The 18878-nt window shown below is 40.7% G+C and overlaps 1 protein-coding gene across 1 annotated transcript in view; it reads left to right on the top strand.

Moving 5' to 3' along the window:
• Nucleotides 1–1793: 1793 nt before the first annotated feature.
• PABIR3 (PABIR family member 3) overlaps nt 1794–18878 on the top strand; it is a 38707-nt gene continuing 21622 nt past the window's right edge. Inside the window, exons 1-3 of the mRNA XM_044911920.1 lie at nt 1794–1977; nt 7282–7360; nt 10154–10240. Coding sequence (XP_044767855.1) covers nt 1871–1977; nt 7282–7360; nt 10154–10240 — 273 coding nt within the window. The 5' untranslated portion in view covers nt 1794–1870. The remainder of the gene's footprint in view (nt 1978–7281; nt 7361–10153; nt 10241–18878) is intronic.

Below are 18878 nucleotides of genomic sequence, written 5' to 3'. Positions count from 1 at the left end.
CCCCTCATCTGTCTTTTCACTTAAATAAGAGGGCAGAGGAATCTTGGCTTTGCCACTTAGCAGTTATTTGAGTAACCCCTCTGGGCTTCAGTTTCCTCCTTTGAAAAATGGGCATTGTGATGGTGCCTACCTCACAGAGTTACTGTAAGTATTAAATGCAATCACATATTTAAAGTGCTTAGGACAGTGCCTGGCATATAATTAAGTGCATGAAAAATGGTAGCTATTGTTAACCTGTCTTACATTAGGAAAGGAGACTCCAAATCATCCTCATGTCTGGGATTTAGATAACCCAATTCTGCCTAATATAATTAAGCTTTTCTTATTCTATTCTCAGAATGAATGAAGAATGATTATGATCATTCATGTCATAACTTGTCATGAACTCTTTCAAGATAATCCCATTATTTTAAGTTCACCACTGATTAGCTGAGCAGGGTTCATGATTGAACCAATTGAGATAAATATGTGAAGACATTTTTTTAAACTGTAAAGTGTTATACCACGTAATGATTATTTTAATTAATAACTTTAATTTCAGTAGTTTCACTTGCCTTCTCTGCCAGTCCTCTATATGGTTCCTTTTAAAAAGGTATGGTTTTACAAAATTGTTAGTGTGGAGTTAAGATTTCAGTACTCAATGTGGCTCATTAACTGGTGGTGAAAAATTCTAAAAGAGCAATTCTTATAATGTTTGAGCCATGACAGCATTATTAAATGGAAACCCTGATCTGGATGGATACTAAATTCTGAGATTTGTTTTAAGTAAATAAGCTTCTCTAACTCAAATCATTTTCTTAGATGAATAGCTTTAAGAAGCTAAATTTTATGTAGTGTAAAAATACACTTACGATTATGGTTAAAAAACAAACAATGAGATCACATGGAAAACAATGATTCGTCCGCACAATTGGTTCAACTGAGTTAGCGCCCTACAAGGCCACTTCAGCGGCAGGTTGCAGGTCTTGGGTTGGTTTCCGCTCCCCCCCGCCCCCGAGGTATAGCTTTTTTTTTTTTTTTTTTGACGTATAGCGTTTTTTAAATTACAATTGTGTAGTGTTGGCTATTAACAGGATGGAAAAATTCGTCATGGGAGTTAACAAGCTTATTGGCCTCAGTTATACGGGGATAATGGGCTACTCAAACCAGAGAAAATTGAGTATTAGACATAGCACAGAAAGGACGGCGCTCCCATACAGCTTACTCCTCCCCACCCTTTCTTCCCTAAATAACGGTCAGTGAAAAACGATCCCTGGGTTCACATAGAAGCAGAGGAACAACCACCGTCAATCTCCACGAGAAATAAAGAGAGGACCGGGCTTGCGGTAAAAAGTCGGCTCCTAAGACTGCGCGTGCGCCCCAGGCAAGGCTGACAAAGACGCCCCCATTGACTCTCATTGTTTGCGTAATAAGCATGCGTCAGCGGGCAGGGCACGGGGCGCAGGTGCAGCGGGGCGGCACCCGACGGATTCGCGAAGGCGACAGGTTGTAGTTTTTGTTTTGGCCGGAAAGGCTTACCTGGGGTTTCCTTTGCTGAGAGAAATTAAGAACGATTCACGGGGTGACTAAGATAAATTCCTCATTTTCATTATAGACTTGGAGGTGGAAGATCTCAGCGTTAGGGACCCCGAGGTTGGGGGATAGGAGGTTCGGAGCCAGTCCTGCCCGACTTTGTGCCCACTGGTATTAGGGATGGTAGGGCTGCAAAGGTGAGCACCTCACTCGTCTAAGAGGTTCCTCCTTTCTTCTCTTTTCCCCCTTTTCCTCTCTGCCTGCATCTTCTCACCCAGGTGACTTGTCCTTATGTGGATGGGAGCCAGAAAACCTTGAGAACTTGGAACCAAGCAGTGGTTTCTTCCTCGACGTGGACATGGCACAAGAGAAAATGAAACTAGACTCGGAGCTGCTGCCGAGTTCAACTACCACAGATGACATGCTGAGAAGATCCAGCAGCGCCCCTTTGATCAATGGGCTTGGGTGAGCAAGCAGGGGGTGGGTGGCAGGAGGTGGGGAAAGTGACTTCGATAGCATTCCCATGACTCTCTCCATCGAGGTTCTACAGGTATCTCCCTTGTTCCTGCTGTCTGGAGATCTCACCCTCAGCCTTGTGGGGAGTGGGATGGGCAGGCCGGAGGGAGAGTGAACACCTACCCTGAGGTTGACACACATGTGAACCTGGACGTCCTCTTCTGACCGTCCACCAGGACCCAAAAGCAGCAACCTATTGGTGTGGAGCACGACTTTTTTTTTTTTAACTTCACCCCACCTCTTACCCACTCCTTTGAAGAAACTGAGCATTCCCCACCCTCACCTCCAGATCTTCTGTGATGACTGTAATTTTCTGTCATTCTCTCAGCTGCTTTGTCACCTCTGACCTTCACCTCTAGCAAATGGAAATGGTTGCCAAGCGAAAAACCTTGGGCCTTTTTTACACCTAGTTTTTATTTGAACAAAAAGTTTGTTAGGTACCACAGAAACTTGATCTCCTAAATTTTGCATTCTCAATGGCCAGTACTGCCCCAAACTTGGTTCTTGGGGGTGTGTGAAAAAAAATCTTGCTCTTTTTATGTATAAGCCACAGCTATAAATACAACAATTTCGTGAGAATTTTCAAGAGGGAGTAATTGGTGGGGGGGAAATGTCAAAAACAGTTCCTTAGAGGGCTGATAATGAAAAGCATAAGATTTAAAAACACTGTCCTAACTGATGGTTCGCTATTTCCTGCACATATCCAAAAGTCTGGCATGACACATGCTTATAACTTCTTAAAATAGAATTTGAAAGTAAGATCTTGGATCTCGCATCCCAGTGTCATAAAGTTTTATCAGTATTGTGAAAATGTTTGAAAAATGCATTCACTCCCTGTGTTAGTAATTTTGCTCCTCCCTTTTCCTAGCATCATTCTAATTGATAGTTATAAATCACAACTGTTAGAAGTGAACTCAGAGGGCGCCTGGGTGGCTCAGTTGGTTAAGCGACTGCCTTCGGCTCAGGTCATGATCCTGGAGTCCCTGGATCGAGTCCCGCATCGGGCTCCCTGCTCAGCAGGGAGTCTGTTTCTCCCTCTGACCCTCCCCCTTCTCATGTGCTCTCTCTCATTCTCTTTCTCTCAAATAAATAAATAAAATCTTAAAAAAAAAAAAAAAAAGAAGTGAACTCAGAGACTAGATCTACCCTCCTTATTTAACATATGAGGAAACTGAGGCCCATAAGTCTCTAAAATGACATAGTAATAGAGCCAGTGTGTCCTGGCTGTGTCTCCTGATTCCTAAGCTAGTGATTTGTCCACTACTAATCAACTTCTAAGCTTTTTTTTTTTAAAAAAAGATTTGTTTATTTTTGAGAGAGTGCAAGTGTCGGGGGGGAGGAGCAGAGGAAGAGGGAGAGAGAAACTCCAGCAGATTCCGTGCTGAGCATGGAGCCCGACTCGGAGCTTGATCCCACGACCTGAGCGGAAACCAAGAGTCAGACGCTTAGCTGACTGCCCAGCCAGTGCCCCTCAACTTCGAAGTTCATTAATTCTAACCAAATTCAGCTTTCTGGTCATTTGAGATAAAGAAGAATATAGTATACAAAAGGAAAAGCTAACTAAGATTAACAAAAAAAAAATACGTGATCTTTTCTAATAGGCAGAGAAATAAAGGGGCAGCAGCTGTGCATGTTGGGCTGAAAACAAGAACTTCTACAAATTCAGGATTGACTCTAATCCTGTTGTATGAGAACATGAGTTGTTATGAACCCGCTCTGCTAGAAGAAAAGACTTGGGGAGAATGTTGGTTTTATTGGAAGCCTTTATGAAATGAAAAAAAACAAGTTGCAAACAGTCTTAGCAAGGAGAGTGATGGCAGTTATCCCTTCATGCTTTGTTTTGTTCTGCAGGACTTAAATTTTTGTTTTTTATCATATTAGAGTATAGTTACAGTGTCAGATTCTGTAGCTTAAGCTCCTGATGGTTGAAGTGAAATTGGTACAGAAAGGTAAGAGGCAACTGCATATTTACCTAATAGGAGTTAAAGATAAAGAAACTGCAAGGTGGACCAAGTCCAGGGACTCTTGTCTATCAAAAAAAGGTAGCATAAAGATGATACATGACATGCCTGAGGTGAGGGAACTTGGCCAAATGATCTCCTGAGGGCAGATTTTGTGCCGTTGTGGCCAGTTTAGGATGTGGTCAGGGAAGTGAGAACAATTTAGAGTAGAATTACACAAGGCCTCTGTTGAATTCATGTTCACCTCCATTCTTTTCAGTTGCATATGTACACTGCTCACTTCCCTCACTTTCACTTAATTGAGCCTCTAATACTTGTTGCCTTGCCTCTTTCACCGCTCACTAAATAATTGTTGCACTTCTTTCAAGTAATTTTCCAATTTTGCTTGATGCTTCCTGTATATAAACACAATCTCTCTGCACCAGCATTTGCAGAAATTTGTTCCTTAAATATAAACTCCTTAATACAAGTATTACTGTTTTTAAAGAAGTTCCAACACTGTTTTGTGTACATCTTGTATTAATAAAAATACCAATGTCAAAAGTTTTGAACCTCTTGGTTCTTTATCCTCTTTAGCCCTCTACTTAACTGACTTCACTATTGGTGTCAGTAACTTTGTTTAAAGGTAGTAGGTTTTTTTTCTTTCACTTCTCTGGCCCTAATGAGAATTAGAGAGTAAGTTCTGGGATTTCTGCCATTGCCTTCCCCCTGTAAATACTTCTAGCCTGATCCTGCATTTAAACTGTTTGAAAGTCAAACTACTGCTTGTAGGCCAAATCCAGCCTGCCACTTGATTTTTGTAAATAAAGTTTTATTGGAAGATGGCCATGCCCATTTGCTTACTTATTGTCCACGGCCACTTTCCCACTATAGTAACCGAGCTGAGTAGTTGCCATAGAGATTGGATGTCCCACAAAGCCCAAAATATTTACTGTCTGGCCCTTTGCAGAAGTTTGCCAACCGTCTGTTTTATTAAATTCTTACAAACCTGGAAAGAGAATAGTGGCCATAGAGAATGATTGCTTTGAGAATATAACTGGCATAAACATATTGCAGTTTAGATATTTAGACATAAATAAGCATATTTATGCTTATTGATCATTTGATGTGGAGCATTGAACATGTATCTAGTTATCACTTTTTCTAAGTTGTAGCACTTAACTCAGTTGTAGATATCACCTAGGATTTTATGAATTCATGTTGAATGATGCCTACCAATTGAAATATATGCTTCCTCAATGATTTTTTTCATTTATAGTCATTAAATTGACAGACAAAAATTTAGGCGAGAATATAATTGCCAGCCTTAAGAATTACCCCCCACGTACAAAAAAGTGGAAATATGTAACTCATTAGTGACCCTCCAACTTTCTTATGATTGCTAGAATCCATTCCTATTCTTGTAGGGGAAAATTCCTGGAAAATGAAGTAAAACTTAGACCCATGTATACACCCATCCTCTCATAAAATATTGAATTACTGCCTGTTATATACACATTACCATGCCGCAAAGATGTATCTCGACCCAATAAGCTTTTAATTTAGTAGGGCAAATATATAATCAAAGGACTTAAATATATGATGGAGTAAGATCTATGCACATAGGGAGGGAAAGAAAGTGCTAGGGAGATTCGAAGAATGGAGTGAGAAATGACAGCAGGATTGGTGAGGGATAAGGAAAATGTTCTTGGAGAGGAGGCATATGAGATGGGTCCTGATGGATTGATAGGAAGCAGACAGGAAGAGGGGACCCAGAGAGCTGGGACAGCATTCCAAGTGTATGGAACAAGCTTGGAGGCAGAAAAACATAGGTGTATTCCAGAGAGCTTGTCAACTGTGCCTGGATCACTGGCTCCCAGATATTCATCCACTGACCAGTGCTGATCCTAGGTGACTTTTTCACTAACCCATGTTTTTAAAAAAGTTAAGTGCAGAGTACTTAAATACGTTTGTGATATAGTTGGCCAAATGTCTTTTCCTGGGCAGGACTGTACTTTATCCTGAGGTTGTTTTAATTTTTTTAATACCAAAATATCCTTTTATAAATGAAATGATGGTGTTGGTAGATGGTGGGATTTTTTTACTTGGCAAAAGAAAGATGGTTAGCAACTGTATGTTTGTGCCAAGATTTTGTTTTGAAATTTTACTAGTCCATGAAATCCAAAAGGCTAGAGCTAAATGGTGGCGAGCTTTGAATGTCATTGTAAAGAATGTAACTGAATTCAGCTCACGATGAAGAGTTACTGAAAGTTGTGAGCAGGTAGACTGCCGTAGGGACAAAAGCAAGATGAAGGGACAAATTAGACTATTGCAGAGTACGTAGGAAAGTACAAAGGCTTTGAATTGGTTTTTGGCCAGGAGTCTGAAAAGAATAAGATGGCTATAAGAGAGACCTAGCACCTGATTGGATGTGGCAAAAAAAAAAAAAAAAAAGGAAGTGTTAACGACTTCTTACGTCGTCGGGGAAACCTGGGTGTAAGGTACATGGGAACCCTCTGTATTTTTGCAATGTCTTGTGAGTCTTAAACTCCTTCAAAATAAAAAAGTTAAAACAAAAAGAAGACATGAAAAAGAAAAGACTTGTTCAGGGTCCCAAGCTCAAATAGGGCCGAGGCACCACGGAAGCTGAGGAAGACAAGCCCCTGCGTAAGCAGGGAACAGCTGCTTAGCTCCAGTCTCTTGTTGCCATGTGGGAATGTGGCCCAGTGTGGACCCAGCTTGCAGATTTTCAACAGAAGCTAGAAATCCGGAATCTGGATTATTTATGTGAAACCTCTCAGCATTTCAAGTGTGTGTAACTAACTTAAAAACGTTTTGATCCCGAGTAGGTCAAACAAAACACATCTGTGAAAATCTCCGTTCTGTTAACTCCTGCTATTGATTATCCCTCTTGTTCATGTGAAAACTTCAGAGTTGAGAGGGAATTGGGACTGCACATGGTAGCTGCAATCATAAATTTAAATTAGTTACAGGTTTACACAGAAAATGATGCATTTCCAGGGTCATGATAAATTATTCTTATTCTTGGTAGCATGATTAGCGGTAAAGTGGCATGCTTGAGAATTCCTTCCCTTACATGGAGATTTGTTCAGGCTCAGCCAACTAAGGCTTTGTGTGCGTGTGCGTGTGTGTGTGTGTGTGTGCACGCGCATGTTCTAATTTCTCCATCTGCACAGCTGTCTCCACAAAGAACCTATTTACATTAATGGCATTGCTGTTTGAGTATTTGAAACCTTATTTCTTTAAAAAAAATTTTTGTAATGGATTTCAAATGTTTTCTTTTTCTTCGTAGTGATAACTCACAGGTGTTCCAAGCTGACACGTTAACAACTCCAAGAAATAACACAACGTTTATGGCACAACATTGTCTGGTAAGAAAATGCTTGTAGCAGCCTCACTGGCCAAGACTTGTGCTATTGGTCTTAACTAGTGGTCCTCAAACTTGAGTGTGCACCTGGAAGGCTTGTTAAGACAGACTACTGGGGGCGCCTGGGTGGCTCAGATGGTTAGGTGTCTGCCTTCGGCTCGGGTCATGATCTCAGGGTCCTGGGATCGAGCCCCGCATCGGGCTCCCTGCTTGGCATGGAGCCTGCTTCTCTCTCTCCCTCTACTGTTCCCCCTGCTTGTGCTCTCTCGCTCTCTCTGTCAAATAAATAAATAAAATCTTTGGGAAAAAAAATAATAAAAAATAAAACAGACTACTGGCCCTCAACCCCAGAGTTTCTGATTATGGGGGCGTGGGGCAGGGCCTGAGAATTTGCATTTCCAACAAGTTCCCAATTTGAGAAACAGTGCTCTAAACATCACTGAAGGAAAAATAAATACGTTGACTACAGTTTTGATTGCTTGGCTGCAGCTGCAGCAGAATTAACTTTTAAATCCCATCTGGATTTAACATTGAGATTTGTTTTTATGTATAAGACCATCTGGCTTCCAATTTTTAAAAGAACATTCTAATTTTGAGAGGAAAATTTGCAAGCTCTCCTAAGAGTAGTTTTTAGGCTTTTACTTCAACTTTTATCTCTCATTTATCTTGAATTGAAAATAAGGTTTGTTTTTCATGGTGTTATAATGTAATCTCTAAATTATAACTCTTATCTACTAATTATCCTATAAACATAGGAAATATGCTTGTAGATCAGTAAACCAAAACGAACAAATGATTCACTATATGAATCTTTTTATTGATGTGAAATTCATATAAGATACAGTTAACTATTTTAAAGTATACAATTCGGGGGCATTTAGTGCATTTACAATGTTGTTCAGCTACCACCTCTCTTTTCTTTCAGAAAGCATACATCCTAGGGCGCCTGGGTGGCTCAGTCTGTTGAGCATCCAATTCTTGATTTTGGCTCAGGTCATGATCTCAGGGTCATGAGATCCAGCCCCATGTCAGCTCCGTGCTGGGCGTGGAGCCTGCTTGAGATTCTCTCTGCCCCTCCCCCATCCTCCCTCTCAAAAAAAAAAAAAAAAAAAAAAAAGCACACATCCTTGTCTTGTTCCCTAGGTAGAAAGCTTTCAGTCTTTCACGATTGAATATGATATTAGGTATAGGTTTTGGTAAATGCCCTTTATTGTGTTAGGGAAATTCCTTTCTGTTCCTACTTGCTGAGTATTTTTATCATGAAAGCATGTTGAATTGTTTCAAATGCTTTCTGCATCTATTGAGATGATCATGTGTTTTTTTCCCCTCTGTTCTGTTAACATGATGCATTACATTGATTTTCTTATATTGAACCACCTTTGCATTCCTGAGATAAATCCCACTTGGTTCTGTTGTATAATCCTCTTAATGTACTGTTAGATTTGGCTTGCTCTTATTTTGTTGAGAATTCTTCCATCTGTATTCATAAGGGACGTTTGTAGTTTTCTTTTCTTATAGTCTCTTTGCTGGCTTTGGTATCAGGGTAATGCTGATCTCATAGAATGTGTTAGGAAATGTTCCTCTTCTTCTATTTTTGGAAGAGTTTGAGTAGGACTGGTATTGATTCTTCTTTAAATGTTTGGTAAAATTCACCAGTGAAGCCTTCTCTTGAGTCGGTTTGGTAACGTATTTATTTTTCCTTCAGTGAAGCCATATCCGGTCCTAGACTTCTTTGTTGGGAGGGTTTTGAAACAGATTGTATCTCTGTACTTGTTTACAGATCTGTTGAGATTTTCTCTTTTCTCTTGAGTCGGTTTGGTAATTTGTGTGTTTTTTAGGAATTTGTCCATTTCTTCTAGATTATCTAATTTGTTGACATATAATTGTTCATAGATTTCTCTTACATGATTTTTTAGTGAAATGTTACAGCTTGGAACCCATTTTAAAATATTGCCTCCTAATCTTGAAACTGGATATTTTCCAGGGTGCCTAGGTGGTGTAGTCAGTTAAGCGTCCAACTCAGTTTCAGCTCACGTTGTGATTATATGGGTCGTGGGATCAAGCCCCATGCTAGGATCTGCGCTCAGCATGGAGTCTGCTTGAGGCTTTTTCTCTCTCTCCCTCTCCCTCTGCCCCTCCCCCATATGCATGCACACGCTCTCTAAAAAAATAAATCTTTTTAAAAATTATTTTAAAAAGAAACTGGATATTTTCTTCTTTGTAGAACGATATCCAATATTATTTCCACAAATGCAATATTATACTGGGGAAAAAATAGAATTGTTTATTAAACAAATCTTCCTTCTTCCATTCACTCACTCATTTACTCATTCATTTAATGGTATTTATTGAGCACTTGCTTGTATGTCGAAGACCTCCATACCTAGTCGTTCTTCTTTTCTGCTCAGCCAAGTCTACAAATTTTTTTAGGAATCTCCTATGTATTAAGCCCTGATCTAGTTGCCAGAGAGATCTAACCTAGTATGAGGGGCTGAGGTAGGAAATGACCTCCTTTAGTTGAGCTCTTACTGATGTGTAGGAGTTAGCCAGCTTGGGATATGGATCATAGGGGCAGACAAGATTCCAGGTAAAAAACTGGCATGTGTGAAGGCCTGGAAACGAAAGGGAATGTGGTGGGTCGAGAATAGAGTGTGTAGAGAATTTGGAAGAAGTGCATTGTAGCCAGTGTGGATGTAAAGATGAAGTGGTGAGAAATGAGATCGGAGATGTGGATTAGTACAAGATCTCGTAGGGCCTTCCAAGTCATGTTAAAGATTTTTCACTTTGTCCTCCTGAGGTCAGTGTGAAGCCATTGAAGAATTCTGAGTCTGTGATTGACATGACCAGATTTGAATCTTTAAAAGATTACCCTGGCTACAGAGTGGTAAGTAGATTGGAAGTGGGCAAAAGGAGATGCAGGATGATCACACAGGAGGCAAGTGCAGTGACCTTGGCTACTGTGATGGCCGTGGACATGGAGAAGAGTGAGATTCATGAGATATTTGAAAGGTAGAATCAATTGCTGAGAGATTTGATGGAAGGCGGTCAATGCTTGTGGCAAAGATGACTACTAGGCCTCTCACTTGGGCAAGTGATGGGTCTGGTGGGGCCACAGAAGAGGGGAAACTTTGGCAAAAAAGTGGATTTAGAGGGGAAGATAAGTTTATTGTTGGACATGTTCAGTTTGAAGTTCTCTGGGATCTCTCAGTAGAGATGTTAGTTGTACTAGTTTGAAGCTCAGGATAGAGATCTGGGCTAGAGACACACATTTAGGCATCATCAGTAGATCCTTATTTAAAGCTGTGGGAATGAATGATGTGACCTATGGAGAGAGTATAAAAGGAAAAAAGAGGCTATAGGAAACAGCTTTAAAGATCACTAGTAGTACCATGAAAATACAAGGAAAAGTGTTAAGTTACATGCTATCAAGTGGTCAAACATGATAAAAACTGGAAGTGTCCTTTGAGTTACCAAAATGGAGATTATTAATGAATTTCTTGTATTCGAAAGCAAGTTCCGTGGAGAGAGGGGTGGGGTGAGATGAAGCCAGATTGGATTGGGTTGAAGAATGCCTGAGAAGTGAGGGCCTGTAAGTGGCATCATACAGACTAGCTTGGCTATTTGTATGCACGTTACCCTTTCTGCGCCTTAATTTCCTCTTCCGCAAGATGGGAATGTGACAGTATCTGCCTCATAGCTTTGTGGAAGTTGAGCACATTAATCGATGTAAAATATCTCAGAAAAACTGGAAGAAAGAGAAAAAGAGAAAAACGTAGAGCACATAGCACAACAATGTGAATATACTTGACGCTACTGCACTGGTGCATTTAAACATGGTTAACACGATAAATTTTACGTTATGTGTATTTTACCACAGTCTAAAGAAAAAAAATGCAGCGTGCCTGGGTGGCTCAGCCGGTTAAGCGTCTGCCTTCGGCTCAGGTCATGATCCCGGGCTCCTGGGATCGAGCCCCGCGTCGGGCTCCCTGCTCAGCGGGTAGTCTGCTTCTCCCTCTGCCTCTGCCCCTCCCCCCTGCTCATGCATGCTCTCTCTCTCTCTCTCTCAAAAAAATAAAGAAAAAAATGCTTATAGCATATAAAAAAATCAGCGTAAAGCACTCAGCACAGCACTGACACATACTAAGCGCTCAATAAGTACTAGATGTTTTATTAGCAATAGTACATATAGAGAGCAAACATGTACCTGGCAGTTCTTTAAATGCATAATTTTCCTTAGGAATTCTAGGCTCTTAATTTGCGTAAGGTTCAATTTAATATGATACACGTTCCAAACAAACCATCTTACAGAACGGCTGTTTGGCAGAACTGACGTCATTCACACGGACTTGATGATGGGAATTTCAAGACTTATTGGTTTGGCTTGCTGTAACAGCATAATGCATAGGCTTCTATTTTGCTCGAAGTATCGCTTCGTTATTATTGTAAGACTCACGTAGGTTGATACTTGCTTTCAGGATAAATAGGCTGAATTGTCTGGGAGAATGACATAATTAGAATGCTTTTGGCAGGAGTAACAGAATCCTGATATATCACGTTACAAGATAGAAACATCATTTTTGAAAGAATACACGTATTGTTGAGTGATAACATAAATCCTAAGTGTAAGGGTCCTTTCCCATACTAGACTGTCCTTAAAATTGGTGCTGCAGGAACCTAGAGGTCACAGAGACAGAAAGGAGAATGGTGGTTGCCAGGGGCTGGCGTGGGGGTGGAATGAGAGGAGTTTAATGGGCATAGAGTTTTGGTTTTGCAAGATGAAAAGAGTTCTGGAGATTGGTTGCACAGCAACATGAATATACTTAACACTACTGCACTGTACACTTAAAATGGTTAAGATGGCAAATTTTATGTATATTTTATCACAGTTAAATTTTTTCAAAATCAGGACTACTTTTCATGTATTTCACTGTAGGTAAAAGTGTTTTAGAAAAAATTGCAGTGGTACAAGGCACTGAAGAACCATGGGTGCCATTTAACATGCAGATAAAGATGCATATTTCCAATCCTTGTAAAAATCTGTTCTCTCACAATTATTTTCTTAATTAAGCTCCAATATTTTCCTCTGCACTCTCAGAAAATCACTCCATCCCACTTCTGATGAGCAGAAACCCGAGGCCCTCTTCTGACCATGGGGACCGTGCCTTCCCCCTGATTATCCCTTCGCTGTATCTCCTAAGAACTCCAGGGTTGCCGTGCCTGTTCCCCACTCTTCCACTAGGAATTCTCTTCCTGGCACCTCTGTTGAATTTGGGGCGGCCACATCTCTTCTCCATCTCCACCCCCTCCTACTCCAAGAAAAGCGGGAGAAATTTGTCATCTTCCTGTCAGAAATGATTGTGCTCTTCTTGAGCAATTTGTCCCTTTTAATTTTATGGCTACTGATATTTATCTGATTAGGTTTTGCTTTTCATGTGGCAACTACAAACTAATTTAATTTATGGCCCACCCAGTAGTGAGTGTATAATACATTCCTGGCCCTGCTTTATTCTCTGTCTTGCTAGCCTACATTCCCCAGTTCATGCTCAGGATCAGTCACTGCAGGAACTAGGAAGAGGCATTGATAAACATAGCATACAGCTCCTGTTCAGGATTTTCTAAGTGCTTTATCTCTAGTAACTACAGAAGGAATGGGTTAAAAATAGCAAACGTAGTGAAGTTAAAATTCTTTTCAAAGAATTTAATGTCTTTACAATATTAGTTGTCTGTGGTTTCTCTTTTAAATGGAACTAAGCTTGATCTTTCCTATCTTAATTCCTTCATTGAAGATAATGCTTGGGAATAATCCGCTTCACCCAGCCCACTTCCCCAACGCCCCTACTCCTCCCCACCCCCATGACCTCATTCCTTGGTGCTGGTACTCTTGCTTCCTCCCAAAGACTCCTCTCCCCTCCCAAAGTGTGAGAAACAGGCACAATGAGAAATTTACATAAAAGACACCAGTGAGGTTTATTGACCTCTCAGAAAATGCTTTGTTTCTATTTTAATACTTTGTTTCATGTAGAAGAATTATCTGGGGACGCCTGGGTGGCTCAGTTGGTTAAGCATCTGCCTTCGTCTCAGGTCATGATCCCAGGGTCCTGGGATCAAGTCCCGCATCGGGGCTCCCTGCTCCGCCAGGAGCCTGCTTCTCCCTTGCCTGCTCTGCCTGCCGCTCCCCCTGCTTGTGCTCTCTCTCTCTTTAAAATCTTTAAAAAATTATCTAAGGTAATTCCCTTTCAAACCACCTGTAGTGCTTAATTTGTGGGAGATTGTCTTCTAGAAGCCTTCTTTCCTCCAATTAATTTTCCGTGTTATTCCTAAAAAATCAGCCAAGTCCAATATTTAATCCACATTTTGTGGCTTATGATTCTATAGCTCAAGTTCAAATCCTTCCTCCCCCAGACATTTCACACTACATTCCTGTTGATCTCATTAATTTTAGTCAGGTAGTCTTCTCAGGATTTCCTAGATAAAGTTTTCCAGTAGGAAATTCTAAACCTTTATCTGAAACTAACCAGTTCCTTCCCATCTCTTAGATTTCAATTAAAAATAATCTCTTCCAGGAAGTCTTTCATAGTTTGGGACAGTTTGCCACACCACGCAATTCTCTTGTTTTTTATAACATGATATCATAATACAGCTAAAGTACCATAATTTCTTTATATAGTGCGTATGTATATATTTAAGTTCAGGTTAGCATGTCTTTCCAATTAGAGTGTTTCACATTTTATATTGTGAACTTTCTGGGCATTTGAATGATAACAATATGAGCATCAGTAGCACGAATTAAATGTATTAACATTCTGTTTGTTCAAAAGATGTGTGTGGGTATTTGATGGGGCTTTTTTAAAGGGAAAACCTGTATTTTTCAGATTTGGTTCATGTCACTGTATAACAGCTTCTCAGTGATCAATGCTAATAAAGGGAAGCACTGGGGGAGAATATCCCAAACTGTGGATAAATCACAATATTTTCTACTTGCTTTGGAAAGTAGATTATTTTTATAGCATGCTTTAAGAATGGCTGTACAACTTTTTAAAATTAGTAATAATATCTAATGTTGGAGAGATAGAAGAAAATTGATATTCTCATACACTGCTAGAAAGTAAATTTGTATAAGCTTTCTGGAGGACAGTTTGGCAATGCGTATCAATAGCATTGTGACCCAGAAATTCCATCTCTATGAATTTCTCCTAAAGAATTCTTTAAGGATATGTGCAAAGATTAGCTTAGAGGTTGTTATCACAGCATTATTTATGAGTGAGCAAAAAAATGTGGCAAAAATATGAATGGTTAGGGAATAGGTTAAATGAATGAGCTTTCATTATCTGTGTTTGAATCCCAGTTCGAGCAATTACTAGCTGTATGAACTTGAACAAGTTGCCTAATTTCTCTGGCCCTCAGTTTTCTAATCTTTAAAATGGAGACAATAATAATAATGTCTACGTCATGGGGTTGTTGTGAGAATTGAGTGAGATAAGACATGCCTGGCACATAATGAGTGTTTCTTATTATGGTACATTCATATAGTATAATATTCAGCCTTTAAAAATGCTGTTGCAGGTGGGGTGCCTGGCTGGTTCAGTCCGTAGAGCATGTGACTCTTAATCTCAGGGTCATGAGTTCAAGCCCCACAATGGGTGTAGAGCCTACTTAAAATAAAAATTAAAAAAAAAGAAAGAAACAAAAATAAAAATGGTGCTGCAGGTGAATTTTAACATGGAAAGATATGTGGAATGTATTAAGTTATTTTTGTTTTGTTTCTACAGTAAAAATTCAGTTTATCCATCTGTTTATAACACAATACACAAGAAGCAAAGTGTTTCACATCATAGATTTCACTTCCAACTCCTTGAACTGTTCATTTTTTTGGCTGAAAGGAGATACTAGTGGGGAAAGCCAAACAATGCCTAGGCAACTAAAATAAAGTTGGGGTGGGGGGCAACGCTAACATCATCCTCACAGGGATGGGCACAAGGGGCTGTTCGTCACAAGCTGATTTCCTAGAACTGCTAGCTGGAAGCACAGGAGCACCACTTGGACATTTGCACTTCATTCTGCTCCGCCCCACAGGCACAGTAACACCTCCTGGTAGTTGCCCTTACTGTCTTCCTGGATGTGGTAGTGCAGGGACATGCCATACTTTCTCTTGAATTCAGACCTAATTTTTAACATGTCCCCTTCCTTCATTGTGGATGACCATGATTCTAATCAGGACCTTATCATGAGCTCCCTTACCCTTCATGGAATCAGTCAGTCATCAAAATAGGGGAGCTTGTTCTGAATACACTGGACCAGTTTCTGAAAAGCATTTTCTTTTTTTTTTTTTTAAGATTTTTTATTTATTTATTTGACAGAGAGAGACACAGCAAGAGAGGGAACACAAGCAGAGGGAGTGGGAGAGGGAGAAGCAGGCTTCCTCCCTGAGCAGGGAGCCCTATGTGGGGCTCGATGCCAGGACCCTGGGATCATGACCTGAGCCGAAGGCAGATGCTTAACGACTGAGCCATCCAGGTGCCTCTGAAAAGCATTTTCCAGGTCTCTTTTGACCTCCTCCTTGATCATAAGGGCTGTAGCTCTTGTACCTTTCAAATTCTCTCTGAATGTGATACACACTTGCTCAGTCATGATGCTGATCCCCTTGGGAATATCAGTTCCTTTCCTCTTCACTCCAGCATTAGAGATCATAGGCATCTAGGGTCAAACAGTTCATAATCAATGACAGAGTCATCCTCTGCTCTTCTACCCTTTGCAAGGGCAACCGTCAGCTTGCAGAAGTCACCGGATGTGTTGGAAACAATGTCCTTCTCCAGATCAGTCTTGTACATCTCCTTGTAGACTGTTAATTTCCTCTAGCATCTAATTGGTCCTTGAGCAGATGATCTCAGTGAGGGAGTCCTCATCAGTCCTCAGCACCTTCATAGGAGAGGCTTTCAGCTTGGAAGCCTCATACTGAGCAGGTGTTTTCAGTAGGTCCCAAATCACCTTCTCCAGGTGGCCAGGTGGCCGGGTGGCCAGGCAAGGCTGAGTTCAATGCTGATGCAAATTCCTTTTTGGCCCTTGTCTGGTTGGTGAAGACAATATCCTGTCTCTCCTCATTGCTGTCGTTAGTCAACATGTTGATGACAGTGACCTCATCCACACTTTTAGCCTTGATGCCGTTTCAATGTTCAAAGCATTGTTCACATCAAAGTTGGTGTATGTTTTAACTGACCTGTATGCATTTGGGGGTGTAGAGTGGTCACCCTCCAAGCGGAGTTTGCACAGAATTCGTGAACAGTGGACATTTTGATAGAAGCTGGTGCATAAGCTGAAAGCTGTGAGCATCCTCAGATGCAGAGCCAGAATGTATTAAATTATAAAGAAAAAAAATGGGGCACCCAGGTGGCTCAGTTGGGTGAGCATCCAACTCTTGGTTTCGGCTCAGGTCATGATCTCAAGGTCATCAGAGCAAGCCCTGTGTCAGGCTCTACGCTCAGCATGGAGTCTGCTTGAGAGATTCTCTCTCCCTCGCCCTCCCCCTCTGCTCTTCCCCCCATTCATGCACTCTCTCTCAAAGAAATAAAATCTCAAAAAAATTATAAAGAAAAACCTAAACTGCAAAATAGTATTGTGCAGTAGGATCCAGTTCTGGAAAAAGAAACACTGAGATCTTTACTATGGTCATCTCTGGATGGTGGGTGCTGCTGGTTTTTTTCCCATTAATTATGTTTTATACTGTGCATGTATTGCTTTATTATGAGAAGAAAGTAAGTCAGTTTCTATTGAAAAAAAAAAAAGAGCAGGATGAATAGGTGGAGCACAGAGGGTTTTTAGGGCAGTGGAACTATTCAGTATGGTACTATAATGATGGATATGGGTCATTATACATATGTCCAAACCTGTAGAATGTATAACACGCAGAGTGAACTCCAATGTAAACTATGAACTTCGGGTAGTAATGACATGTCAATGTAGGTTCATCTATTCTAACTATTTACCACTTTCGTTCAGCTTTTGATAGTGGGAGAGGCTCTGCTTATGTGAGAGCAGAGGAAATCTTTGTACCGTCCACTCAGTTTTGCTGTGAACGGAAAACTGATCTAAAAAATAAAGTCTAGGGGCGCCTGGGTGGCTCAGTCGTTAAGTGTCTGCCTTCGGCTCAGGTCATGATCCCAGGGTCCTGGCATCGAGCCCCGCATCGGGCTCCCTGCTCCGCGGGAAGCCTGCTTCTCCCTCTCCCACTCCCCCTGCTTGTGTTCCCCCTCTCGCTCTTTCTCTCTGTCAAATAAATAAATAAAATCTTTAAAAATAATAATAATAAAGTCTATTAAAAGTAAATCAGAAGATCAGATGGGAAAAATAATAAAGAATGCTGGGTAGCAAGGAATAGATATCTAAGTCTTATAAAGCTACCATATATAATTCTAGTTGTTGTTTTTTTGTCATTAAACATTGATTCTAGAAATACTTGATGATGGTGGTGATAATGGTGGTAGTGATAGTAATAGTTACCATTTACTGAGCACATACTGTGTGCCAGGCACTATGTGAAGCATATTACATGCATTATCACCATTACCATATTTCATACAAATAGACACTTGAAAGAGAAACTCTTGTTACATCTTTCATAGCACTATTCCATATAGCAACAAATCATATGTCCAATATATCCCTTTTATGCAAGTTTTATGGAGAGAAGTGCTGACTTTTGTGAAAAAGGTCAGCTAGTAGCCTTATTGATTTGAATTAGGAATTTTCTTTCTTTTAAACTATATATATATATTATCTTTTTTTTGAGAGAGAGAGTGTGAGCGCAGAGGCAGAGGCAGAGGGAGAGAGATCCTAAGCCAGCTCCCCACTCAGCACAGAGTCTGACATGAGGCCCAACCCTGAGATCGTGACCTGAGCCAAAGTCAAGAGTTGGATGCTTAACCAACTGAACCACCCAGGCGCCCCAAATTAGGAATTTTCTTGAACTATCAACCCTGGAACATGATTAGTACAGGCTAGTCTGAATTTCTGGCCAGTCAACAGTCATTAGCTGTCTAATACTCCTTCTTCATACCCATCCTGGATAGAGCCTGAACCAGGCTCAGGGCCGATGAATATGTGAGTGTGTCTCATCCAAAGCTAAATAGACAGTGCTGTTAGGTATAATCTGCTCATCTGTGTATACCAAAGTAGATAATTTTGCCACAGTTCAATTTTTTTTTTTTTAGTGTGGCATTCAAGGCTTTCCAGCATCTTCACCCTCTTGGCCTCAGAATCTTTTTTTTTTTTTTTTTAAGATTTTATTTATTTATTTGACAGAGAGACACCGCGAGAGAGGGAACACAAGAAGGGAGTGGGAGAGGGAGAAACAGGCTTCCCACTGAGCAGGGAGCCCAGTGCGGGGCTCGATGCCAGGACCCTGGGATCATGACCTGAGCCGAAGGCAGATGCTTAACCGACTGAGCCACCCAGGCGCCCCGGCCTCAGAATCTTCTATCCCTCCAGAGACATCTCGCACTGCACTCACACAGGACTAACAACCTTTC

This window comes from Neomonachus schauinslandi, chromosome X (genome assembly GCF_002201575.2).
Source record: "Neomonachus schauinslandi chromosome X, ASM220157v2, whole genome shotgun sequence".
Taxonomy (NCBI): domain Eukaryota; kingdom Metazoa; phylum Chordata; class Mammalia; order Carnivora; family Phocidae; genus Neomonachus; species Neomonachus schauinslandi.
This window is presented reverse-complemented; position numbering and strand designations above follow the sequence as displayed.